The 27,050-nt window shown below is 39.4% G+C and overlaps 1 protein-coding gene across 1 annotated transcript in view; it reads left to right on the plus strand.

Annotated features, from left to right (window-relative positions):
- The window catches only part of NRXN3 (neurexin 3), a 965,840-nt gene that overhangs the window by 399,873 nt on the left and 538,917 nt on the right, over window positions 1–27,050 (plus strand). Inside the window, exons 17-18 of the mRNA XM_009993910.1 lie at window positions 5,437–5,444; window positions 11,413–11,532. Of these exons, the coding sequence (XP_009992212.1) occupies window positions 5,437–5,444; window positions 11,413–11,532 (128 nt within the window). The remainder of the gene's footprint in view (window positions 1–5,436; window positions 5,445–11,412; window positions 11,533–27,050) is intronic.

Here is a 27,050-nt window from a genome sequence, read left to right on the forward strand (position 1 = left end):
GATGTGGTTAAGACTTAAATGGTCCTTGGCTGAGTGTCAGGTCAGGCTACCAAGCACTCTGAAGAGACAAAGTCAGTTTTCAGAAAGGACTTCATTTTGGGGGCCTACTTCTACTACTGTAAGCTTGCAGGCAAGTCTGCCATCTACTTGGGCCTTGCTCTCCCCACCCATAAAATAGACATATGGTATTAATCTGCTTGTGATGAGAATATGAAATTCAACTGTGTCTTGCAAAGCACTTTGAAGTGGTGAGTGGAGGCCCCTAGAGATGAACAAAGCATTAGAAACTGAGGAAAAGAAGCCCCCTATCATAACATGGCTCAGCTCAGTAGTCTATGGGCTGTGGTTGGAAGTTTTTATACAGCTCCTGAGTTTGAATAATACAGGTTATTTCCATTTCTATGTCAGACACGCATAGCTTGAGACAAAAGATGTCTGCACTGTGATGTGTATGAAGGAGTATGGAAGAAGTTGTTCTAGGTGACCTTTTCTCACACCTTGAAAATAAAACAATTTAAACTTTGGATCAGCTTCTCATTGAGTGTAGACTTCTAAAATAATTTCTTTTTGCTAAGCACTTCATTCCTGGTCTTACTACTACATGAATGGATTAGTTTATTCCATCCACAAAAGTCAAGACTAAGCGACTCACTGCTTTTTCCTCACTGGTCTTGGAAGAAGTTAAGCAAATATACAACTTTTTGTGAAGTTTAAAGGTGTTCCCCTTAATATTAATGAGTACTTCCTGCATTTGGGCTATGTTTTCATCTCTTTATTAATTTGTCATATGTTCTCTTGTTTTTTCCTTTCCTTTACTTGGACATCTTTATGTTGCATACAGTGGGCATTACAGCTATCTGAAATTCAGCTTCGTTTTCTAAATATTCATGTTCATCCCATCCAGTCCCCAGCCAAACAAAACTAGCAGCAGCAGTTACAGAACATTGTGTTTTTTCTACAAGGCACTTTTCTATGTGCTTTAGAGACATGGCTTCTTTCCTTTCCTGTTCCACTGGTTAACAGCTTCTCCCAAAGGAGAGTGATTATTATTAAACTGGCTGACACCACTGCAGATGTTCTGGGACCCTTTTGTTCCTAATTTCATCTTCTTCCAGATCCTGCAGTAAAAACATAATCTTGTGCTACTTTCTATGAAATAGTATAGTTAACCTTTGGAATTCACTGGTGCATGAAAAGCATGAATGACATATACAGGCTGGATAATCAGAAATGCATTTTGCATACTAAGGAGTATGTGGAAGAAAGAAAATCTAATCTCATGCTTAAAATCTCACAGCAGGGTCATGTCAGAAAGGATTTCACCCTTCATCTGCTCAGTAGTGAAACTTCAAATCTGGTGATACTTCACTTTCTCTGTGGAGCCAAAAGTTGTCTGTTGAGGAGAGAAGCGTTAATTTACTCCATGGTGGCTCGACAGTTCTCTTGTTCTTTATGCTTTTGTATTCTGATGTCATGGTGCTACTGCATTTATGGAAAAAATAAAAGATTTGCTTCAGCTCAGATGCAAAAAAAATGAAGAGCAGGGCATTTAGGAAAAGTGCTTGTTTTTTACACAGAAATTACTTTGTTAGTGTACAGGTTGAAGCAGATGCACGGAGAAATGCATCCTCCTCCACGTTCCACCCCTCCCCCTTTCTTTTGCATTTTCTTTAAAGTACCCTGGGGATTTTTATGGCTCTGTGGAGTACAGCAGTTCCATAGGTGGAAAGAAAAATCTGACTAGCTCAAAAGGGAATGTAGTTTTAATCTTGAGAAATTTGTGACCTGTAGAACAATAGCAAAAATTCAAAATGTTAACATTCATAGGAACCACAGGGAATGACATCTGTACATGCCAGTTCTAATTTCTTGGGTTGTAAATGTAAAATGAGACAATGGGAGAAAGGGTAGTGCTGCCACACTGTCTTTGATATCCACTGTGATGTTAGAACCTTTTAAGAACGTAGGGTTATAAAGGTGAGTATGTACATCTTATATACCCATCTTTTGAGCAGTGAGGTCAGTGATTTTGTGTTTTGATATTCCTGTTGTGCTGTATAGTAGTAATATATAATCTTCAGGGAAAAGGGATTCAGGAGCTGCTGCCTGTACTCTCATCTGTGTCCTCTGAGTTTTCCACGCTGAAAGAGAAAATTTAGAATCAAACTAGCCCGCATCAGAAGTCTATGTGGCTTTCCTGTGAACTGGACTCCATGAAAAAAAATAATAAAAAATTCCTTTGTCTAAACGGAGTATCATTAATGGTTTTGTTTTCCTTGTTTATATTCTGGAATTTTTAGAAAGCACACTTGGTTCCTCAGTCAGTCATGATTGGTAGATTTATTATTATTATCTTTTCCCATAAGGACTGTGACTTGACCACCAATAAGAAGAGCATTCACATTTAGGTGAAAGAGTGAGTTTGTACCACTGTCATTTCTATAGATTGCTCTGATGAGATTGAAAAAGATTATATGTGGGTCTAAAGACTGAGGTGTCTCTTTGCCTGAGGATGCAAGTTTTCTTAAGAATGTGTTGAAATCCATGAGCAGGCAGCAGCTTGTGAGGAGGCGAGGTTTTACTGTCACTTTACATCCAGTGTCATGCAGTTTTTGGGCTAAACAGAAGTTGTCTCCCAGAGTTATCAGTCCCATATGGTCTTCTGACAATAAATCCACTTTAGAGAAAAAGCCAGGACAACAGGCAAAAGTTTTAAGTTCAGATCCAGAGCCTGGACGTGGAAACCAAAGATAAATATTTTTGACTAATATGCTGAAAGTCAAATAGATTTATACTTTTTTTGCTTCAATGAATTCTAATTATTTCTCAAATGACACAAAATTTGTCTTAAATAATCAGGAAATGCTGAGAGATGGCTGTTAAGAATGTGCTTTTCTTTTCTTTTTTTTTTTCTTTCTTTCACCTGTCTCTAAATTCTGTGACCTTGTGTGTGTGTGTGAATGAAATGCAATTTCTCTCTTGTCTATGCTTTTGTTACCTGTTGCTTGCTTGTGTTAAGCTAGCCATGTCCCTCTGTCCTTGTTGCTTACATTGTCATTCCTGCATGTATTGATTATGCATGCTGGCTGTTATAACAACTGCTTTTGTTTATTTAAAGTGATGTGACCCTAGTTTATCTGCCTTTATACTAACCTGTTGTTTATTTTTGCTTTTTTTTGTTTGTTTGTTTTTTTATTTTTTGCTTACAAAGTTGAGTTGACCAAAGCTGATCTGCAAGGTAGAGAAGGTTCTTTTTCGCCATTAATGGTTTGAACTGAAAGATGTTTTTATGTAACATTTGGTGCCTATTACTGGATGCAGTCACACCTCTGAGACACAAAGACAATGACAAGCCCCAGCACCTCTGGAGGGGATATCTGGGTTAAAAGAGGACATGGAAAACAAAGAAGGTTGTTTGGTTGACCTAAGGGGGTTTGACTGTATCTATCTCTGACTGTCCATAAGTGCACAGATTGATTTCCTGAAATGCCAAATGATTGCTCAGGCAAACAGCTGCTGTGTATAGAGACATAGAAAGCCCTCAGAGCTTTACAAAACAAAGAGTTGGCTTGGATTCTTCAGTACCGATCATAAGGAGTGACACCGGAAGATAAAAGTGCTTTTTATTTATTTATTTATTTATTTATTTTTATTCTAGGCTTTGGGTAAAAAATCCCACAGATGGATCTGCCTTAAATTTCAGTTAAAAAATTAATAACTACAAATTCTCTTAGTAGTTAGATGTCATTTTTCAAGCTATAATTGATAATCCTTTGAGTGCTCATGCCTGATCTTTTCATACCTGCTAATTTTTGTACCTCTCATAGTTATTTTTTAGAAACCCTTATTGGATAGTCTGGGTTTTTTTTGCAAAGCAGATAGAGCCTTTTAATGATGTCAGTAAGAATTTCATGTGAGGAACAGTATATTTTATTACTGTTGCCTGGTAAGTATAAAGAGATCAGTCAGTGTTGTTTGAGGTTGCTGAAAGGTTGAGAACTATGTGGATCATGTTAAAATGGATCTTGTCTCCCCAGACTTTAGCAAAGCCTTTGACAGTTTCCAACAGCATTCTGCTGGAGAATCTGACTGCTCATGGCTTGGACAGGTGTATACTTTGCTGGGTAAAAAACTGGCTGGATAGCCAGGCCTGAAGAGTTGTGGTGAACAGAGTTAAATCCAGCTGGTAGTTGGTCACAAGTGATGTGCCCCAGGGCTTGATGTTGGGGCCAATTCTTTTAAATATCTTTATCAATGATCTGGATAAGGGTATTGAGGGCAGCTGCAGTAAGTTTTCAGATGACACTAAAATGAGCAGGAGTGTTGATCTTCTTGAGTGTAGACAGGCTCTGCAGAGCAATCTGGAGAGGCTGGATTAATTGCCTTTTGTGACTAAGCCATGGGTTTAGTCTAAGGTTTTGTTGTGGGAGAAAATTCTTAGGGTGTTCCAGTTTCTGAGATAGAGAAAAGACTTCCCAGCAGTTTAGATATCACTGGAATTTGTGGCTTTAATAATGGGCTTCATATACTCCTTTTCTATTCACTGTGTCTACTCTGAAGACCTGGTAACATTGATCTGATCCAATTTTCAAATTAAAATATTCGTGTTCCATATTCTAGGTGTAGGCAGGAAACTATTTTCTTTGCTTCAGAATATAATCTGTATTTTTAAGTTGGGTTTGGCATTCTACAGCTCAGTAGAAAAGACTAAAAATACATTTGGAGGAACCAAAGGTATTTTTATGAGTAAACCGTTTGTCACTGTAGCAGTTGTTAATAGGCAAGCATATTAGGAAGCACTCTCTTATCAAACAGGTAAAGAACTGACAACCTGAGATAATTTTAGCCATTGGGTGTGCATGAAACACAGAATCTATAAGATATGATAGCCTAGAGGTAGGCAGAAGTCAGTGTAATGTATTATGCCCTGTTCATGTGGAGCATTTGACTGTGACCATGTTTGTTGGCTTCTCTGGCCTATTCCCTGCTCTGAAAAGTTGAAGTACTGTGTCTTGCAGAGGTTGGGGATTTAGAGATTATTAGGGGCTGCCTGAAGGGGATTTCTGAAGTTTATGTAAATGAAAGTGGTAATGGATAAAATCTGAATGAATAGGAGGATACATGGACTGGGACCGATATGAGGACTAAAAACATCCTGGAAGTACACTGTAAATAGCTTTAGGATTAAGGTGTTCTGTGCCATCCATTCAAACCGTGGCAGAGAATTTGGGTCTTGCATTAGGCATCAGCAAATATTGAGTCTCTCTCTGTCTGCAGCTGCTGCTGCTCTCTCTAGTCACTTGTGTGTCCATCAGAATTCAGACTAGATACTTAGGAGTTCCTGTATCTGACAACCATTGAAGTGGGTGCAGCATGAAGAAGGAGTCTTCAGTTTTGATTTTCCCATAGTCCTCAGAACCTAAAGGTTTGCCACAGCTGTGAAGGTTATTCCAGCTTAAGGTCATTTAAGGTTTTTGCAGAGGTCTTAACCCTATAGGTATATTTGTCCTTCAGGTGGAGACACCTGATCACATTGAGGTCTAAGGGGAAATATTTGTCTTGAGTACATAATGTGTACTGTTGGCTTTTCAGGAAACCAACCTTTGCTAATTGGATTCAGCTATTTCAGAATAGGCCATGAAGTCTGGTAGTTTGTACTGCTGTGATTTGCAGTGGGGAAGGGTGTTTTTTCAACTGACTGTATTTTTCTTGTTCACATACCGCCCTTTCCTTTCTGCTGTTAATTTCTGTGTCTGAATACTATTTATTTCCTCTACTCCATTTGCATCTTCCTGTCCCGTGTCGCATGTCAGGTCCAGGTGTACTCCCTTTTATGCAGCTGACATTCTGTTATACAATTGGGGTTTTTTCTTGTTATGTTGTTTGTTGGTTTTTTTTCTTTCCTCACCAGCATGTGTATGAGCTCTTTGCTCAAGACCTTTAAGGTTGCTTAGAAATGGAGAGTGGCCAGGTGAAAAGAGGTAGGAAGATAGGTGTATGCCAGGTTTATTAAGGGGGAAAAAACCCAACCTACCACCTCTACATCAATCCTTTGCGGATTGTTGTTGCTGCTGATCCCTTCTCCTGTCACCTTGAGGTAAATATGCTTCCCATGGGAGGCTTGTTTATTTATTACTTCTGACTAGTCCCACTCCCTGAAATTTTTAGATCAGCCATGTATCTGGAACAGAAGGCCTTGGTGTCATAACTGACATCAGGTGAATGAAGCGTTCAGGTTCTGTTGAGGCACAGGAATAAATGGCTGTATCTTCAGAGGACCGCAGAATGCTGACTTTTGAGTTATTTCTGACAATGGATAACTTTAAATAAGGAACCTGCCTGATGTATAACCTTATTTAGGTGATGAAAAGGGTGATGCATTCTTAACTAAATCTGGAACTGAGAGCTCAAAGAGCTGGCCTTGCAGTCTTTGAAAAACCCTTTTGCTTTTTTTGGTTTGTTAAGTTAAAGTTATTCTCTGGTATTCCTGTCTTCTACCACATGTGACTCAAAATACAGGATTTTAACTTTCTGAATCATGCACTGAACCTTGATTATACCTCAGTATGTTATGTTTGTGCAAAGCAGGTGTCAAAATGCCACCATCAGTGCTGGACAGTTATAACATTTAAATATGGCCCATCCCATGAAGTGATGGTTCTATGAAAATCAGTCTCTTTTATTTTCAAAATTATTCTAAAATTGGAAGATTTAGCTGGATTAACTTCATTTGTCTTTAACCTGCACTAAGAGCAAGTCCTGCAACAGGTTCATAGTCTGCGTTTCCAAAACCTGGTGCCTTTCTGAGCTGTATGTGGCCTGCATTTTGAATTAAAAAAAAAAAAAAGAAAAAAGGCAGACTATAGCTGATCATAAAAGATGCGTGTTGACAAAAGTAGAGTGCAGATTTATTGTAGGTATAAATTGCCTATGATGTAATCTGGTAGTGGTACAGATATTTCAGTGCTTGATGACATTGTTTGGGAACCGTAGGACGAAAAAAGCACCTTATTGCAGAATAAGGAATAAAGACAGTTAAAATATCTTGTTTATGTTACTTTTCTGTCTCTTCCTAACCTCTTTGGAGATACAAGGAAAAAGCATGGGAGGATTTAGGGAGATGGAGAGTGAAAAAGGTCCTGTGGTGCCTTTCTACCTTGCCTGTTGCAGATCATCTTCATCTTACTGAGAAAATAGCATAAATACAAATGGTAGATTCCTTTAATAGGACTGAATTTTCAATGTGTGAAGGAAGGTGTTGCATGCAAGACCAAGAATGGTTTGCTTAGCTTAATGGTTATTGCTAGTCATGATCAAAGCAGAAGGCAGTTGTGCTATAATCCTGCAGCTGTTGTGTAAAGAAACTGATTCCTCTTGCAACTCAGAAGAACAATAAACACAATAATGTGTTTTATTCCTAAAGTTCCTTTCACTGCAAAGTGCTTTTAAATGATAGAGCAGGCATGTCTTCTCTTGCCAGTGAAATGCACCCACCTGTGGGATGAAACATGGCAGTTTTACCACCGTGCAGCTGTAGAATTATTATTTTTTTTTTTTAGTTTCAGGGCAAAAAGAAATGTGCCATACAGCTGAAACTGCAGGGAAGAGTCAGGGAGATGAAATAATTTTTCCAAGCAGAATATGGCTAAGAGATATGGCTGCTGTACTCTTCTCAAGTGATTTCCTTCAAATACTTAGTGGTAAAGCCACTAAACACACCAAGTATCTAAGTAACTTGGAAGAAAACTGTAATATTGTTCCCTTCTCAGGGAGGAATACCCAACAAAATCTCAGAATCTGCAAGTCCTCAGACACTGAGCTGTTCCTGTAAAAATTAGAGATGCAGAAATAAATATCAAACAGACATTGTTGAAGAATTCTGGTTTGCCATTTTATATTCTGAAGGAGCTGCCTCTGTTGGTAGGCTTAGTCTAGACAGGAGGAGCAGAGGAAGTCATGCCTCTGCTAGTGGGGATGCTTTTCTGCACTGGGGATTTCTCCACTTTTATTCTGCATCTACTGCCCATACATTCCCCTTTCCAGTGTGCATGTGGCAGGAAGAAGGCAATGCACCAAGCCCAGTTACATACAGGAAAGAAAAACAAGTCTTTTGAACAAAAATGCATTTAACAGAAATAGGAAGTGTTATCAAGGTATTGGAAATGTAAGGAGAAAAATAAAGTAATCATGCATATTTTATTAATTAAAAGTATCATGTAATTTATCAGATGTATCTCAGTTGATTATGTGAACACCAGTTTGGAAACTTTGCTTTTAAGTACTTTGACTGCTGTAAGTGTTGTCAAAGGTATGAGATTAAAAATAGACCTGAACCTGATGGCATTAGTATTTTAGAACCAAAGCTACTGCTGTATGTATAGTTTGTCATCATCTTCTTTTTCCTTGTTCATTAACACTAAAGGGCATGTGTGTGGTAACAAAGTCTTCATGTTTTATAAGCCTTCCTATGCTTCTGTTGCTTTGCTTCCTAATCCAAAATCCTAATCCCCTGTGACATCCCTTTTAGTTGCTCTGAACAAAATTCTGTTACCACAGATGGAGGATTATGACATCAGGCAAGGACTGCAAGCAGCAGGAGCAGATGAACAAAGATCCTTTCACCATGCAAATGACCCATAGTAGTAAGGCATGAGGCAAAGCATAATACCAGCATCTATGCTCTGTTGTCACAAATTACTCTAAAGACGGCAGATCAGGCTTCAAGCTTCCTTGTGGTATTGCCAAGCTTTCAAAATTCCTTACAGTTGTTTTTTTTTGTTTTGTTTTGTGTTTGGTTTTTTTGTCTGGTTGTTTTGAAAGTACTGTTTCCATCTTCACAGTTGGTTTATGTGAAATACAATTCAGAAACCACAATACAGGACGTTTAATTCGAGTCCTTTGGCTCCCCTACAACATGCACCTCAAGCCAGGAGTACTAGGCCTCATGCAGTCATTTTTTGAGTGTAGGAATGCTTCTATGTAATGATGTTTACAGCTGACATTGTAGCAAGTTTGCATGCAGGTACAATTGCGTTCTGTTTTTATTTTTTAAGGAAATATAACTTGTTTATACCACTAGGACTACTTGCATTCATAATTAGGGTTAGAGGTTAGCTAATGTGATAGTAAGGTACAGGAGAAGCATCAGTTCCTTATTTCTTATCCTCAGATAACTCAGACAAATAACAACTAACATTCTATTTCAGATTGTTAAATGCCATCCCTTCTTTTGCTGGGCCAGATTAAGTTTAAAACAAGTGTCAGATCCCAACCAGATGCATGTGCATCTGTGTATGTATATCCATATCTTTTTTAAGTGTAAAGGCAAGAGGGAAGTGTGTGCATACATGTGCCCACCAGCCCACACAGTAAAATGTGTCATCACTGTTGTAATGCTAAAAGTGATCTGTGAACTTCACACTGTGCCAATGAGACCACTGGGATTCATACAGCTGCAAATGAGAGTTGGGTGGGTAGGAAGAAGAGGTGGAGGTGGGGGAAAAGTGTTGAAAAATACTGCTGAACTTTTGTTGAATATGATAATGCATGGTTTTCTTGCTGTGGCTGCTGCTGCCACTTTCCAATAGGTGAATATTTATTTTTTCAGGGATTTTGCTGTCTCCTTCTGTTATCCACACTTACGCTTCTACCTAGAGGTTTTGGGGTTTAATTTTGTAGGGGTTTTTTGTTTGGTTGGGTTTTTTTTAACACTATAATGGATCTTGGAAGAAACCAAAGCTTTTGTTAGTGTTCAGTTAAACTCTATGCCTACTGATAGTCAAATGTTGTTTCACATTGCAGGACATACATAGAGAAACACGGATAGCTAAAAAGCTACTTAAATTCACCCATTTTGTTCTTGCAGTGGGGAAAGATGATCTGGTAGGAAGATCAGAAGCTCTGCACCAAAGCTATAACAGTCTGTTCCTGGCTTAGTCTTTGAATTGTTGGGAGGATCATGGCATGACATGGGACTTCCATTTAGATGTGGGTTCTGCAAAGGCACATAAATGTGTCAGTGCCCAGATGCACAAACTGAGTATCAAAGATGCTGTATAACTATGGAATGAAATCACTGGGTGGTGTCAGATGGAAGTTGAGGGGTTTAAATTTGGGTTAAAGCCTTTGAAAACGCTGTCTCCACTTCTGTGTGTTCTATGTCATCTATAAAGTACAGATGGTAGCCCTGATGTGGTGAAAAGTAGGATGAGCCTCAGGGAATTGCTATTACTAACAAAGATTGTGACTAAAGATGCTGGGGTGGGAAGAACAGTTGTTGCTTTACACTTATTCTATTGTCCTAGACTGAAAGTGATTAACAGACTAATCTCAGGCAGCCTAGCCATTTGATCCACTAATATCTACTGTATTTATTTTGTTTCTTTTCCAAGAAGTGCAGGGTATAAAATAGTAGGTGTGTCAATTGTAATTGTACATTTTATTTGAAGTACTGCACAATAGGAGCAGTGTACCTTTGTCTAGAAGGTTGAAGATAAAATACTTTCCCAGGAAGTAACTTCTAAACTCATGTTCTTATAATCTGTGGCTTGCAGCTTCACCTCTGCTCTTCAGTGATTCAGAATTTAGCTGCCTCCTTGTGGATGACATGCTAGCTGCCATTCTGAGTCCCTCTGATCTGAAGATCATTTATTTCCTATTGCTTGTGTGTGTGTCTTCACAAGGTTTATTGGAGTAGGATAGAAAGTGTTAGTTCCAAATCACAGAACAATGAAAGGCTGTCCTGTTAATAGTAGCTGCTTCCTTCTCTGCTTCCCCCAAAGACTGTGGAAACCACTCCAGAATGGAGAAGTGTTGTGAAGTAATCTCATGCTCTTTTGAGCTCTTTATTGACGTGTTTCCAGAGGAACCTATATAATGGGACTGGTCAGAGTCTTTGTTTTTCTGTTTGTTTGTTTTGGTTTTTTTTCTTAACCTATAAAACAAAGTTGTAGCCAACTGAGGCTCCAAAACTTCAGTTTTCAGTCCAGAAGCATTTCATGGGCCCATTTTTCAGTCTTGATTTCTACAAGGGGATGAAACTTCCAGGGAAGCATGACAACCCGGCAGTGTTTATTGTCCTTGCATCACACCATATTTTACAGTAAATTTCTTTGAGCAACAACCAAACGTATGAGTTGGGCCTGCCTAAGAGGGAATATGTTGCTGTTCATTCTTCCTCCTTGCTCTGTGTTACGGTTTGCTGTTATGTTGTGGACTGTATGGTTGTCTTTGTACTCTTTTTACCTGAGCTTCTTGCATGTCTAAGAATGCAAAAAGTGTTTGGTTAGAGTTTTTTGTGTCCTGCATGAGGATCCTGATATTAATGGAAATGATGAATTGGAGGTTTTGTGATCCTGACTAAAATTATTCTCTTGGCTTTGTTTCACACTTTTCTTGCCATCCCTTCTCCAGGACCGAGCACTACCTGCCAGGAAGATTCCTGTGCAAATCAGGGCATCTGTAATCAGCAATGGGAAGGCTTCACCTGTGATTGCTCCATGACTTCATATTCTGGGAGCCAGTGTAATGACCGTAAGTAGGCTTTTCCATTGGATTGATGACCTGTGAGTTCTGACATATGGGAGCACAGAGAATATGAGTAGTTTTCCTTTCAGTTGAAATGCAACTTTCTCACTGTTAAAGCCAAACTCTTCTTACTGAAAAGTTTATTTGAAACATAGAGCAGTTAATTTTTCCCTTGTTAAAATGAAAATAAGCAATTTGGTGTGTGTTTTCTTTTTTTCCCTAATTTTAAAAGCCATCTCAACTAGACCAATAATGGTAATTTATATTGATTAAATTCCTGGTTTAGAGAAACCAGAAGTGATTTGTATATATTGTGTGTGATATTTATATAGGTACAAAATGGCTAGGTTTTGTGCTCTGAATTACACGTTGAGTTTTGCATGCAAACCTTGATGACAAAGACATGGAATCCATGTAAAACTGCTGAGCAGTGTTCCAGATTGTTGAATTCTAGATTACTAGATGTATGATGGGATAAAAAAATTGGATACTGTTTGTTAAAATGTTCAGTTAAAAATAGGTGGTCAAAGATATACAGCAAGTGTGCTTCTTGGAATACTGATTTGCTTAATTTCAATACATTTTATGTTCTTGGCAAATTACTATGAAGATCTCTGGTAAAATAATTGAACAAAACCTAGAAGTCTTCCTTTAGGGGGCAGATAATGTTTTCAGAGATTCCCCCTGGTCATCCTGAAATGGCTTTGGGGAGCAAATCAGTTTAGCTCTACTTTCTCCCTACTTGTATTATCTAAGGTGACAGTCTTCTTCTTTCCCATTCTGAGGAAGGGAACAAAGGAGCACATTGTGAGCTCTGTACAAAATATAACAATAGGCTTCAATAATTTGATTCACTCTGTGTGTGAATTTTAAGACCAGAAGAGACTCTTGCAGTCCTCTCTGACCACCTACATCTCACAGCTGCTGCCTTTCATTAAAGGGAGACCTTATTAGTGGTACCAGCAAGGCCCATGTAATACTGGAGCCACAGCACTGTCATATCTGCAGCCTTTCCCGTGGGAGTTTGAGATGTCGCTGAATTGATGGCACATTGGGCAAGCTGTTTAACATGTGGTCACAGTCTTTGTCTGCTGAAGGCCAAAAAAACCTGCTTTTTCTGAGTCATTTGTATAATGTGATGTTAGCTGTAGTGGTCTCCCCTTTCTCCCATCATGGTTCTCCCAAAGAGATAATGTAAAAGCCTATCAGCATTCACACTTTGACAGGAGCTGTAAAAGAAGGGTAGGACGAACATATTTATAGCCTATAATGCCACATGTTGTTTTGGGTTATTTTGAAATCCAGAATTATTCCTTTGGGTCCAGAAGAAGCATATTTTATTGGAGCCACATGATTTGGCTCTGACTTTCTACATTTTTGTTTTGGTTTGCTTTTGTCAGTTGGACACCTAGTTTCTCATTCTCACTCTACTTGTGTTCAGTCATTCAGTTTAGGCTTGCTGAGCATTGCCCATGATAAACCTGTTGTGTAAAAAAAATGCTACTTTTAATCCTGTTGGACTGTATTTGATTATATGTCTAGGACATCTCTGAAGAGATTACTGATACTGTTGGTTTTGTTCCTAATGTGTGGGGCTTCACAGCTCCAGAATGTTGCAGTGCCCTTGTTATGCCATTGCTAATGACTTAAAGCAGGCTCTGAAGTATCAGGAAGCCAGGTTTCTGCATCTATAATTGGGGATTCCTTGCTGCTTTTTGGAGCTTGCATCTGGAAACACTGCAGAACAGAGATGGGGGGTCGATATGAGCGAGCGTGATTTGGGCAACATAGTAGCCGCATTTCCAGTGTGGGCCTGGCTTGCGATTTAGAAATATTCACAGGAATATGTGGGTTTCAAAATGGTCTGGAAAGGTAAGTCATGCGGACTCCTTCTGGAACACGAGACTTCAGCCAGGATCTTCAAAAAGTGCGTAAATTATCTTTTTGTCCTTTTTTTCCTTTCTTTCTTTTCTTTAATCTTTGCCATGTATCAAAGCACATATTAGTTCTCCTGGTTGTCTGATGAAGTTATGAAGTGTTGTGGATTGTGGACAGGGAGAAGGCGTCCTTCCTATTCCTATCTGTTAGATATGGTTGGTATTAAATCTGAGTCTAATGGAAGAGCAGACATCTCTGTGTCAATTGAATTAAACATTATTTAGACTGGATTTTAGTGGAAGTAACGGCAAGAGGAGACAAATTGTGTAGCCTAAAGCCTTGAAGAAAGGCATCATGCTCTTCAGTTGAATATTTTTATTTTTTTAGTAGCACAGGCCTAATTCTATTAATTGCTATTTCTATCTATGACCACATTGTGGTCTCCCCCTGCTGTAAGTATGGAATATTTAAGTCAGTAGAACAGGTCTAGATTTACACAATGGAAATGGTAACAAAAGGAGGACTTACTGTTTATATTTTGTCTTTCCATTTCTGTTAATCAACTCAAGTGTCTATATTGGAAAATTTGTGTTGCCATGCATTTGGTGCAGAATATTTCAGTGTTCCTGAGGCAGTTAAATGGCATATCTGGTGTTCAGTTATTCCTTTAAATTATCCCCAATTAACTGCTGGTAAGTGTGATTTGTTATTTGCTAGCTTAAGCTTTGCAAAGTCATTTTTATGAATACTTAATAAAGCTTGGTGGACCAATATGTTTTTGCCTTTAAGTTTTTGTCCCAGAACTGGCCCATTAAGATTCGCAGCTCAGATGCAACTGGCTTGGAACTGCTGTTTCTGAAAGATGAAGTAGAAGCACAGGTGGCAGAGATAAACATTGTATATCTATAGGCTTATTTATACATTTACTAGTGTTTAGCAAGACAAAGATTGAAATTTCTAGTACAAGTGATGATACAACCTTATTTTTTAGCTGATTTTGTGTAGCTCTGTCTTGATTCTTACAGTGTAAAGGATATCTAAATTTTCTCAGAATAAGAAATTACTGGAAACTACGGGGGCATAAATTAATATGCTAATGAGCATATTAAATTATTTTTAATTTTTAGCTGTATAATTTTTTTCACCAATGTTAACCCCCCTCCAAAAAAAACCACAAAAAAACACACCAAAAAACCACAGACACCTCCTGCCCTTGAACTTATTTTATCAGGTTGGCTGTACAAAAGTGAATTTAGAGATCTGCCTTGCATTCTATTCTGTACTAATACTATAAAAATGGTAGAAGTAGCAGCAGTGGTACAATTTGGGATACGCTGGTTCAATTTTCCTTGCCATTTAAGTTCAGTTCTTAATTTTTTGAAATGGTTCTCATTCTTCATACTTGAGATGTTTTAACCAGTCCAGCATCACATTGAGTAAATCTGGGCTTTCAACCTTGATTCAGAATTTGTTATTCTAAGTTGTAGGAAATCAACATTAATATACTGTCCTAGTTCTCCTGGGACAGAACTCTAAAATTATTTTTTTGTTCAGAGACTGTAGTTTTGAGAGACTGCAGAGCCCATTTCTGTGAGAAGCGAAGAGATAAGATGCTCTGGTGTGCAGGTTTCCACAGTGGCCAAGGTCCAGGGTAGTTTTGAACTGTGCGAGTGCAGTGGGATCAGAGGGGTGAAGCCCTGGGCAGCTGACCTAAGCTGGCCAACCAAAGTATTCCATACCATAAATGTCACTCTCACTATAAATCGGGAAGTTTGTGGAGATGTTTGGGGGCTTCTACCATGGCTGCCTTCCAAAGAGGGTCCCATCTGTCTCATTGGTCATCCTATACCTGAGGCATCCTCCTCTGCTTGCACTGACTGTTGTGTTCTCACTGGAGCTGTCATTCTCACAGTGTTGACATTCAGCCTTCGCTGCTGGAAGCACGCAGGTCACAGCTAATGTCTGGAGCAGAGTATAACTTTGTCTTTTAGATTAGTTTTTTTGGTTGATGTTATTATTCGATTCCATCAGTTTTCATTCCACAGGTCTCCCTTCCTTTTCCCAGTTTCCCTCTCCTGGGTGGTGTTGGGTGATAAAGTAACTGTCCAAACTGTGACATATACTTGAGTTGATAGTTAGGAATACTAAACATCTTTGGCATGCCAAACTGTTGCTTAGACTGTTCAAATGTGTAACTTTTATTGAATAAGGTATTGGAATCAGAAGTAAAGCCACAATGTTAATAAAGTGTCTTGCAGCTGGGGTGAACTTCATCCTGTTACTGCTCTTCACTATGCTACAAGATGAAAACATGTTTGTAAAAGACTCCTGAGATATCTGAGATGCAGCATGTATTTAAACTGTTGTCCTATAAACAGCTTTACAGATTCTTTAACTTATTCATGTTCTTGTCTACCTGGTCAAACAATGACATTTTCTTTCTGCACAGAGAGAATGCATAAAAAATAGCTTCAGCAATCTAGCTGATGGGAATGGATATATGTATGTCAAACTAGATAATGGAAAACACTGCTTGTTACTCAGTGCCTCGTGCAGATGACTAACACTGAGGGTCAAGCTTTCCAGGAGAAATTGCCAAGCTAACACAAGTATATATTAATGGAGGCTATTTGTCTGTAAAAGATCAATAACCTGCAGCAATGACTAGTTCAAGCAGAGTATAAAGTGTTTTTTCAAGCAGCTTTTTGTTTTTGTTGAAACTATTGCTAAGTCCATCTGCTGACTATTGATTAGCTTTTTAAGGGGGTTATGTATTAATTTATTTATAAGCTCTGGACTGTAATACACACCTGGTTTAAAAACAAGTTTTCAATTTCATTGGTAAAAAGAAAAGGCAGCCCGTGTTTGTCTGTCCTCATGTGAGTATCTTCATATGCTTCCAGTCCGCATGCTTTTCAAATAGCCTGTTAATAAGCAGTGCAATCTAGCCTACCAATATGATTGGTTAAGTGGTGCTTGGTTTTTGTCTGGGGGAGAGGTAACATACAGGGTTGTTGTTCTTTTTGTGAGATAAGTTCTCTTTTTCTTCCAAGATCGCTTTCCATGCTATGCATAACCTATATGCTTCTGCTGTCTTTCTGTGAATCACATTTGGAGGATGGAAGAATTAGAGAGGGAGTCATGGCGACTTTGCTCTTTTGTTCATTCATTTAGCACTGTCAAAGGAAGAGCTTTTGATAACTTCCATTATGTAATCATAGTGAGTGAGGCTTACTCACTGGCCAAAATACTTTTTTTCCTTGACTTAAAAGGAAAGATATCAAAAGTAACAGAACATGTCTAAAACCAATGTTTCTGAGTAAAGCATAGAGCATTTTGGGTTGAATAGGGAAGACCGTAGCTGGCTTCTCTGCCACTTGCGTGTTCTAAGTGAGATGCCAGGGATGTCAGAGCAGACCCATCTTTCACTAGTGCCCTTCCTTTCCCCCTCCAACTGCCCCCATGTAAGTGGATGAATATCTGAGTGTATTGATGCCCTGGGAGGAGCATAATTTGTAAATTAGGTTGCAAAAAGAAAGTGGGAGAACCAGCTGCCCTCACCCCTGTTTAATTAGCGTGGCAGAGTAGTCGTTTGAAGAGATTGCTAGCAGGGCAACTGGCTGCAGGAGTAGCTGTTACTTTATGGTGACAGCTTTATTCTGGTGTGTTTATAAGCTGTTGCCACTCCACACTTGTTTTTATTCACCATTGAGCAGTCACAGCTATCTCCATGCAGTATTGAGACCCCCCACTGGGAGATGGACCCTATTCTCTCTCCCCCAGTATTTTCTGTTTTTTGCCAGCTGGGCCAATTTTTGTCCAGACTTCATGACCTCCCTTATGTCAGTGCTAGCACTCTCAGCTTGATTTGCTTACAGAAACTCTCTTTATTGTTCATGTTTAATTATCACCCATTCATTTCTAATGTGCCCAGCTTATCACTTACTGAGTCAGAGAGCAAGAGGTTGCTAGTGTGTAGGAAATAAATCTGCATAGTCTTCATTAGTTATGCATGGCTAAACCAGTCAGCTGTTTAAATATCAGCACACTTAGGGATTTGCCTTTTGATACTACGGAGACATCTGCCCTACATGAAGCAAGAGTCACCTCTGATTTATCTTGAGTGAATCATACTTCATTACAGGAGGCTAGGAACCCTGCCTCCTTACTTCCCTCCTCGTGCTTTGGCCTCACTTACTCAGTGCTCTTTTATGTGCCCTCTACTATAACTAGGGCTTTCTGGCTGATAGCTCATTTTCAGTTCCCACTCAAAGCCTTTGGTGTCTTCTGTCTCTGGATAACCTTGTTCTCTGAGAATTGGGATAAAAGGGGAGGGAAATGCAGCTGTGTACTTTGGTACATAATATAAATTGTACTGTTACCATTTAGGTTGTGAACACTGCTTTTACCCTTCTTACAACTGTTTAGTTTCATTTGCACTGCAATTCCAAGAACTGTAACATCTTTAGGGCAAGGATGTAGTGATACTTCTTATTAAAGCACCATGCACTTCTCTGGCACTTAATAATAATCCACTATATAATTGCTTTAGCGCTTGAGTGGTTTAAAAATGCTTTTTGCTTTCCTGTGTACAGAAAGGCCTTTCTCCTCCCTTGAGTAATAGCTGTAAAACATCAGATCAGGCTGCAGATCAAGAGCTTGCTTGCCCCATGTTCCAGGATGGGTAGTATTGTCAACACCAAAGAAGGAATTAGATTCTCTCTGTTTTGGGTGAGAAAGAGGGAATTTGAGTGACAGATGCCTTTTGGAATTGCTTATTCTGTATCTTTCAGCTTCTCAAGGTGCCCTGACAGAAAAGTGTTTCCTTTTTTTTTTTTTTATAGTTGTGAACACTAGCCAGTTTAATCCTTTTGTGATCCCCAAAATGCAGCTAGGTCTCTAGTGAGTAATTTAATTATCATTGCTTCAACAGCTTGGCAGAAGGAGCATTTAGGATGAGAGCTGCAATCAGTCACTGATATCCATGCACACCTGGCTGCTGTCAGCACATAAGCTATGGTCCAGCCACGCTACAGACTTCAGTAGGGGTGGAAGGAGAGAGATTTTTTACAGTTGGCAGTGATTACAGCTCCTGTTATCAACCTTTGAGCAGTTCAACCAGTTACTTAATTCTCTTCCTGACACTGCTTAGCAGCTATGCCATTTTCATAAACGTGTCACAGGAGGCTCTTGCCATAATTTTATTCCTTGTGATCTCTGCTGTCTTTGACAGATTTTTTTTTTTTTTTTATTTATGTGGTATTTTTTGGTAGTCAAGGCAGTAATTATCACTTTTCATGTTAGAAGTAGCTGAGTGACTGGTAGTGTGTCCCTGGGTATTTTGCCCCATAAAAGAGCTGGCCTCTGAAACTGCTCCTTCAGTAATGGCACACCCAGGGTGTGATCTCTGGTAAGACATTTATGTTAGTTGACAGCAGTAATGGAAGTGTGGTACAGCAAAATAGAAGTCTGTGTTTGTTCTGTCATCTCAAGCTCCATTTGCTGCTGCTGATCTCTAGACACATCTTTCTGCTATCATAGAATCACAGAATCGTTAAGGTTGGAAAAGACCTTCAAGATAATCAAGTCCAACCCTCAGCCCTATATCACCCTAACCATCTCTGTAAAACCTACATCTACCTGTTTTTTGAACACCCCCAGGGACAATGCCTGCACCACCTCCCTGGGCAGCCTGTTCCAATGTCTCACCACTTTCTGTGCATAAATTGTTCCTGATATCCAATATGAACCTCCCTTGGTGCAACTTGACCCCATTTACTCTTGGCTTATTGCTAATCACTAGGGAAGAAGAGGCAAACACCTACCTCACTACAACCTCCTTTCAAGTAGTTGTAGAGAGCAGTGAGATCTTCCCTCATCCTCCTTGTCTCCAGGCTGAACAGCCCCAGATCCCTCAGCCTCTCCTCGTGAGACCTGTTCTCCAGATGCCTAATCAGCCTAGTTGCCCTTCTCTGCATCCTCTTCTCAGAGATCTGGCAGAAATTCTTCAGTGTAAGGGTTGTGAGACACTGGAACAGGCTGTCCAGGGATGTTGTGAGGGCTCCATCCCTGGAGGTGTTCAAGGGCAGGTTGGATCGGGCTCTGAGCAGCCTGCTCTAGTGGGAGATGTCCCTGCCCATGCAGGGGAGTTGGAATTCGATGATCTTCAAGGTCCCTTCCAACTCCAAACATTCTGTGGTTCAGCACCTTGATGTCCTTATACTGCAGTACCCAAAAGTCAATTAAGTGTTCCAAATTGATAAGTGTAACAAGGATTTGATTAATTTTAAATGTAGCCTTTTCCTTGTAATATCCTGCACATGTTCATATTTTGTTTAAGAGATAGTAAATGTAAAAACACAGGAGAACACCAAAATAGGCATCAACTATCAATTTCCTTCATCAAAGGTTCTGTTCTTCTTAATCATCTTCTCCAAAGAAGATGATACAGCAGTGAATTTGCAAGCTGATGGCAAATGTATTTAGTGTTGGATTTTTGTAGGCAAAAAAATCACCCTGAGGTGGAGGACTGTTATTTTAAGTGGATTTCTCTCCCTCCACTCCCCATCCTCAATTGTATTGCTCAAATACTCTAGATGAATCTCACACCAGCTGGGCTTTTATCAGCCCGAGGTTTTTTGGGTGCCACATGCTATGCAGATGGTACCTATACTTTTGAAGAGAAGGAAAAAAGCCTGTGCAAAAGCCTGTTGATCTTGCAGCTGTTGATCTGCCACAGGATACCCCAGTCACCAATTCAGGTGAAAGCACAGGTGGCTTTGATGATTGCCTATGCATGTGCCAGAACTGGCACTATGGATTATGAAAATGTGATTCCTATGTTCTCATGTTCTGTGTGGAAGATCTGACTTGCGATAAATTTTAGTCCATTTTTTGCCCTCTCTAGGTTTTGTGTGCTCTCCTACCTTCGCAGTTAGGTATCTGTGCTTTTAAGCCATTGCTCTAAATATGATGTTTGGTAAATGGAGTTTAACAGTGTAAATGAGATGGTATAAGGTTCACTTAGTGCTGTCCCAGAGAGCACGGAGTTGTCTTGTGTAGCACATACTGTATTGCCTTCTTATCTCTCTCGGGTCCTCAAGGGGGTTATTGTTTATTTCTCAATCTGCCTACATAGAAAGCAGTTTGCAAAGAGAAGTTTATGTTAATGAGTGAGAAATAGATACATAGAGTTTGAAGTTGGTCTTTTCATATTATGGACTAGAGTTCATTTGAAGTAATGCTTATTTTTAAATATAAAATTATTCTTTTGATTTAAATTAGATAACTCAAGATTTATGCTAGTATTGCCAGGTCAAAATCTGGTGTTGAGTTCTCTGAGTCTGCATATCGCTTATGCCTAATTGCTTTATATTTAAGACTTATATGTATACCTTAAACTGAAACCTGCTTTTAAGATTACAGTCATTAGCATGGACAAAGTTATGTCATAAAATATTTTCAGGGTGAAGGTAGCTGAGAGAATGCCAAGAGGTAGAGGGATGCAGGCAGTGCTAATTTTTGTTTTTATTTTTACTTTTATTGTTATTATTATTATTATTAATTTTTATTTTATTTTATTTTTATTTATTTATTTTCTTCTTGCTGGTATTTGAGCCTGGAATTCTGGAGCTACATAAGGAAGGAGACAGGAGTGTGTAGGGAGAGAGAAACACCTTGTATGCTTATCCAGCTTTTGCAATGGAAATGATTAACAGAAAAACAAAGCCAGGAGGTGTCAGGGGTCCTGAAGAAGATTCTTTTTCACTATGCAGGCTGCCTAATGTACTAATTATTGCCTGCCATTGGAAAAAGGCTACCTTTTGATCTCCAGTGGAGTTTAACTGTATATAGGGACATATCTTTATTATGTTGCAATCTTGTTACCCAGGAGTTGATATAATAATCTCAGCTGTGGAACATTGGGGAATAGATGCAAAACCTTAATTACAGTTATTTTCATGATGATCCCAAAAGTTCAGATGGAAACTGGCTGCTTGGGTACCTATGAAACAAGCCTCACAAATGTGAGTATATTTTAGTGGATTGGATTGTCTTTGTAGAGGTAATTCACTGTGTACTGTCATCTGAGGTCTGCACAAACACTGGGCGTGGAGTCTGGAATTTCACTTGGCTTTTGCTGTCCTTAGAGATTTTGGGCAACAAAGGAATTTCTCTGACTGTGGAGGGAAATAGACATTTCAGTAAAAAAAGCCAAAGCAGGAATAATCAAAATTTCATTAATTCTACTGGGGTATGAGTATTAACTGAAAACCCTGTTAGCTAATGACTGTCCATAGAAGTTGTTTCCCAATCTGTGGATATTAGTTAATTTCAAACTCTTGGGTACATTCAGAACTGATGAAAATTTTTCTTGGCTGATAGTTTAATCAGTGGAAAACTGCACATTTAGGGCAAGCAAAACTTTTTGCATATTTCAGTGAAAGTCCTACAGTAGTTCTGGAAAGAAAAATATTAAGAAGAATAAACCTGGGAAAGAAGACAAGTAATGTTAGTTTCAAAGTGTTGACATAAGTTAGTTCATCCTCATTCTAGAGGCTTATGAGGTAGTCACCACTGTGCTGTGACTTCCTCAGGCTATTCCCAGACCTCTGTTTTGGAGATGTGCAGCATCCCTGGCAAGGGAGCTTCCTTTTAGGCAGAGTGCTTGAGAGGGTGACCTGGAGTGGGATAGGGAAAGTGAGTAGAAAATTACTTCCTCCCTTGGAAAGCAGAGTTGTCTGCTCTTTGTAGTGTGCTTTTCTTTAAATACCTCTCAGTCTGAGCGAAAGTAGTTGTGCTAGTGTCCATTGAGTAACTGTCCCAGATAATATAACTGACCTCTAGACCTGCATGTCTTGACTAGTCTCTGACTTTAATAGTACACCTACTAAATATAAGCAGTTTTTTCTTCCAGGGAGATTCTGGCATGTTGATGTTGAAGGAAGTGTGATTGGAGCTGTACTCTTCTTCCTGTCTCTGGTCTGAAACCTAACTGCAGTGCTTGACCACAGCAAAGCTGGTGTCAGGTTTGCTGGCTTCCTGTAACTATCTGTCATATTTCTTCTCTTTCTTTTCTATTTTTTTTTCCCTCTTCCTTTTTCAGATTGATCTAAATGACCTTCTGTCTGTTACGTTTCCGCCCTGCTGATCTCAGGCAAATGATGAAGACAGATAGCAGTATTACAAACCATCCATCATACAGTTTGTAGGTCCCTTGGAAGCATCTGTGTCTTTGATAGTTCATCTGTCACAGATCGTCTTACAATTGAAGACCACAATATGCTGAAGAGAGGGCTAATATTGGTATTTCTTGATACTACTGGGGACTTCAGCAGTCGGGTGTCTTTCACTTGGAAACACAGACAGTCATGGGAAGTGCCCGTGCACCAGGGTTTAAATTATCGGTCCAAGCCAGCTGCATTTTAAGGAAAGACTGATTTTTCCACTTTACTTTTTAGCACTGGATTGGTTTTGTTACCAGTGCAGAGTGAGGTGAGCAGACATGGCTTTCAAGCCCTTGCTCTTTGTGAATGAGGAGGAGTTCTGAGAAGCAGTGACTGTGAATCTGCCTTCTGGCATGTGGTTGTGGGCACTCCAACTGTGTGATATGGGACAAAAGAAAATCTGGTCAAGGGAGTGTGTGGGAGAGAGAGAGATACTTTGAGGTCAATGGGCCTGATGTTTAACTCCCAAGAACATGCAGAGCTACCCAATGGGTCTTGATGTTGATCTTTTGAAACAGTACTGTCACCTGTGCAGCATACATATGTGGTAGGTGAGCTTCCTTACACAGATAGCTGAAATACTTGTCTGAAGTGTTGCTGATTTGCACACATTTGAATGGTATGTTAGACCAGGTAGGACACCATGTTAATCCTACATGCTTAAATTTAGGATTAGCTGCCTTTCTGAGGTTCTTCCAATTTCTCCTTCTAAATGGAAAGGGGCTTTTTTTTTTTTCTTTTCCGGTTCTGAATAGATGGAAGTGTATGTCTTTAGTCCTGAAAAGTTGTAGTATTTGGAGGCTTGTTTGCTTAGCCCACCTTAAGTGCAGGAGACTCTGACTTGGAAGAACAAAGAGTGCTCACAGCTGCGCTAGGCCTGCTGGCAAGTAGCATTCAGTACAGATGGTTGTCTGCCCACATGTCTCTATTTGTGAAAAGGCCCCCAGTGTTTATGTTAACGGTGATGAGTTTGAGAGATAAAAATAGGGAGTTGTTTGCTGTTCATTTGTTCTTTATAGATCGGCAGTGAACATTTTTATAAAGCACAGATTCGATAGAGAAATTTGTTAACCTACTAGAATAGCAAGCTGTCAAAGAGCCAAGCTGCAGATATCTGAAGTACTGAAATAGTCCGTTTCTTGTACTACTTCCTTTTCTTCCACTAGATGGTGCTGTGTTCCCACAGACCTAGCGTATCCTTCCCTTGGCTTTTCCCAGCTCCATGGTGGGAGTTTGCAATACAAAAACCTGAAATGAAGTTAGAAATACTCTCTATCTCCCCAGTTGACTTTTTCTCCTCTCCAAATTAATATGAAAAAGAGGTTTTCCAAAATCACCTAAGGCTTTGTATAGTCCTCCACAGTTTACATTGTCCTTGATGTTTGCTGAGTCCTGTGGCTTTGCCGTGATTTAAGATGGCTTAGAAAACCTCCCAGAGGCTGCTTCAAGATGCTATAGTTCAGATTAGCCAAAGTAAATTACGAAGAGTAGAGCTGAGACTGTTTTGTTGTCTGTGTTCATTCCTTGTTCATAGCCTGCTAAGTCATGGAGATGTTTACATATTGGAGGAGTCTACCTAATTCCACGTTTTTTTATTTATTTGCATTTTGTCAAAATGTTCCAGAGCTGTAAGCTTAACTTGTCTGATCATGTCACTTCAAATAGCAGTTCTACTGTCATCATTTTCCTACCACAAGCTTTCCTATTTTTGTGGAAGCTGTGGTTTGGGGAGCTCTTGCGTGTTCTATTTCTCTTGCTTTCAATTAGATTTGGAATAGAGAAATGCTGATCTGGGGATACTGTCTTTGCAAGGAGGAAACATTGGAAGCTGGAGTCTGAAAAGACTACAAGTTCCCTGAGCTTCTGTTGCAAGGTATAAAGAGGCTCTTTATGAATAAGAAGAAAAGTCACTTTTCACAAGCTGGACGTGGCATTAGCCTGCCTTGGCTATCTAAAATGAGTTTAGTGTCAGTGTGGAAAGTGACAGAAGTGACTCATTAGGGTTTTTTTTCAAGTCAGGGATAGAGAACTTCCATTTGTTCTGCAGAACAGCTACTTTCTTTTCAGAAACAGGTGCTTGGTGTGAAAAGCTTCTTCACCAATTGCGTGTCCCTGGAGCCTGCTATTTTAGCTTCCCGATTAACGCACATACTGTTGTGTGCTGTAGATGTGTCTTCACAGCTCCACCTCTTATTTCTTCATGCTTTTGAAAAGAACAGTTTGACCTCACTTGTCCTCCCACTTTTGTTCTTAGCATTTTCCAAAAACTTGAACTTGCATTTCCCATTTTTTTTTCTGCTGACTGAGAGTGGATTAGTGATTTATAATTTCTAGTTTCATATTCCTGTACATAATTGTCATGGTGATTAATAGAGAGGTACAAAATCCTTGCATGCCTAAATGAGGCTGAGAGCAACTTCCATCCACACTTTATAACTCCTTATAACTGGTGGAATATGAAGAAATAACAGTTCCAGGGCAAGACAATAACTGTTTTGCATTTAATTTAGATGTATTTATTTCAATACCCAAATATTATCAGCAGGACTCCTGATGTACATCTTACAGATTTCGTGCTGTTACATTTCAGTCAACTTGGGAACTTGAGAACCTAACTGAATTGATGACACTACTGTATAAGGATTATTTCATACTCACTTAGCTCAGGACAAATTTTGGATATTAGCTGCAGTTTCTGCCAACAGCCATTAATCCCCATGAACTGTGGCATGTTAATGCCATGTTATGCATGTTCTGTAGGGCAAGAGAAGCTTCTTATCTGGATACCTGAAGTTTTTGAAGTTGCTAGTAATTCTTCCAGTGCTCAAAGCTCTTCTCTGATTTCTCAAATCCAGCCTGGATCACAATCTATCAGGAATTTGTGGGCATTTTGTATTTGAAAGCAGGGGCATGGGTTAGGGTGGAGTGTGGTCAATTCTGTATATGGACTTGTGATCTTGAGAATACTATCAGCTAGGTACAGCTTTTGTCCTGGCTCACCCTGTCATCACTGGTATAATGCAGACTTCTGACTTCCATCTCTGTTGCTATTTTCTTTCTGACTCAGAGTTTGCTATTTTGAGTGGGGGAAATGATTCTTTGTCTTTTCCATGTCCTTCCTTCTGAAGGTAGGCCAGGGCCTGCACAGAGCAGCAGCTGTGAGTCAACAGAGCTTGCAGTTAAACAGCAGCAGAACACATCAGAGCAGAAGAAATTGAATTCTCCAGTTTTAAAACTATTAAGTATTGAGCAAAGTTTCCCCTGCTCTTCATTTATTTGCTTGCTTGGGTGTGGTGGTTGGGTTTATTTTATTGTTGTTGTTTTTGGGGTTTTTTTTTCAGAACTCTAGGTTCCCTTTGACATTTGCTGGTGGTGCCTGGAAACTGCTAGCTACAGCAGGTAGTGAGACTGTTTCATGTCAAGAGAAGCTTCCTCTTCAAAAGGCAGTTGGAAGGTGGCAGGGACTAGCTAGTTTTGGATCAGGTACAGATCTTCCTTTGGTTCAAATATGACTAAGGCTTTGAGAAAATACCAGCTGTTATACTTTGATGGCAAGGAAGTAGCTTACAGGAGGAGATGTTTTGGGGAATTGGAAAGAGATCTTGAAGCGTTCTTCAGGAAAAGGTTCAACATCAGAATTCTCCTACTTTTGGCTCTAATTAGGGCTTTTGATCACAGCAGAGAGTTTAAAAGTTAAACAAGCTTTGTATGTTGCCCAGAGAAGTAAGTGATACTCAGTGAATGCTGAAAACTGTAGTTTATTTTTATTACAACCCAATGGGAAACTTTGAGCCACTATTCACAATCTCTAGCATTTGCCCTGTACAGGATCTGACTTGTTTAATGCTTTGTTAGTGCTAGTCCTCTCAGAAAACAAAGGTTAAGCTCAGATGTTCTCAGAAACCTGTAAAACTTGTAAGAAGTGGAAGTATCCATTCCTAACAGCAATAGGAGACTCGTAGGTACCAGAAATACTATTATTTCAATTGCTCATCAGCACAATACAAATCCCAAGAAGCACAGTGATCAGATGCAGTAATCTGCAAAGATATTCTTGAATAGCTCTGATGAATCCACCTGAGAATTTTATGCTGTTTCAGACTCTAAAGAAAAGAAAAAAAATCTTCTTGAGTCAAATGATTACTTGTCTTAAGAAACAGGTCATAGCAAGGCCCACAGTCATGACCCTCCTATGCTTTGAACCTTCTGACCTGGGCAGTAAAGCTGTCTGCTGCCTTTTGATCCAGGAAATCTCCCATGGCAAAGTTTTGCTGGACTCTCTGAGGAAAACTAAGTTTTCTCTTTTGATGCAATACTAGTGTTGGCATTCATTTAACTGCTTGCTTTCTGCATGGAAATTCTAGAGCTCTCTCCCCTGCAATTTGTAGGGATCAAATTCTGTCTAAGATATTTCCTTTG

This window comes from Chaetura pelagica, unplaced genomic scaffold (assembly GCF_000747805.2).
Source record: "Chaetura pelagica isolate M959 unplaced genomic scaffold, ChaPel_1.0 scaffold11, whole genome shotgun sequence".
In the NCBI taxonomy this organism is placed as follows: Eukaryota; Metazoa; Chordata; class Aves; order Apodiformes; family Apodidae; genus Chaetura; species Chaetura pelagica.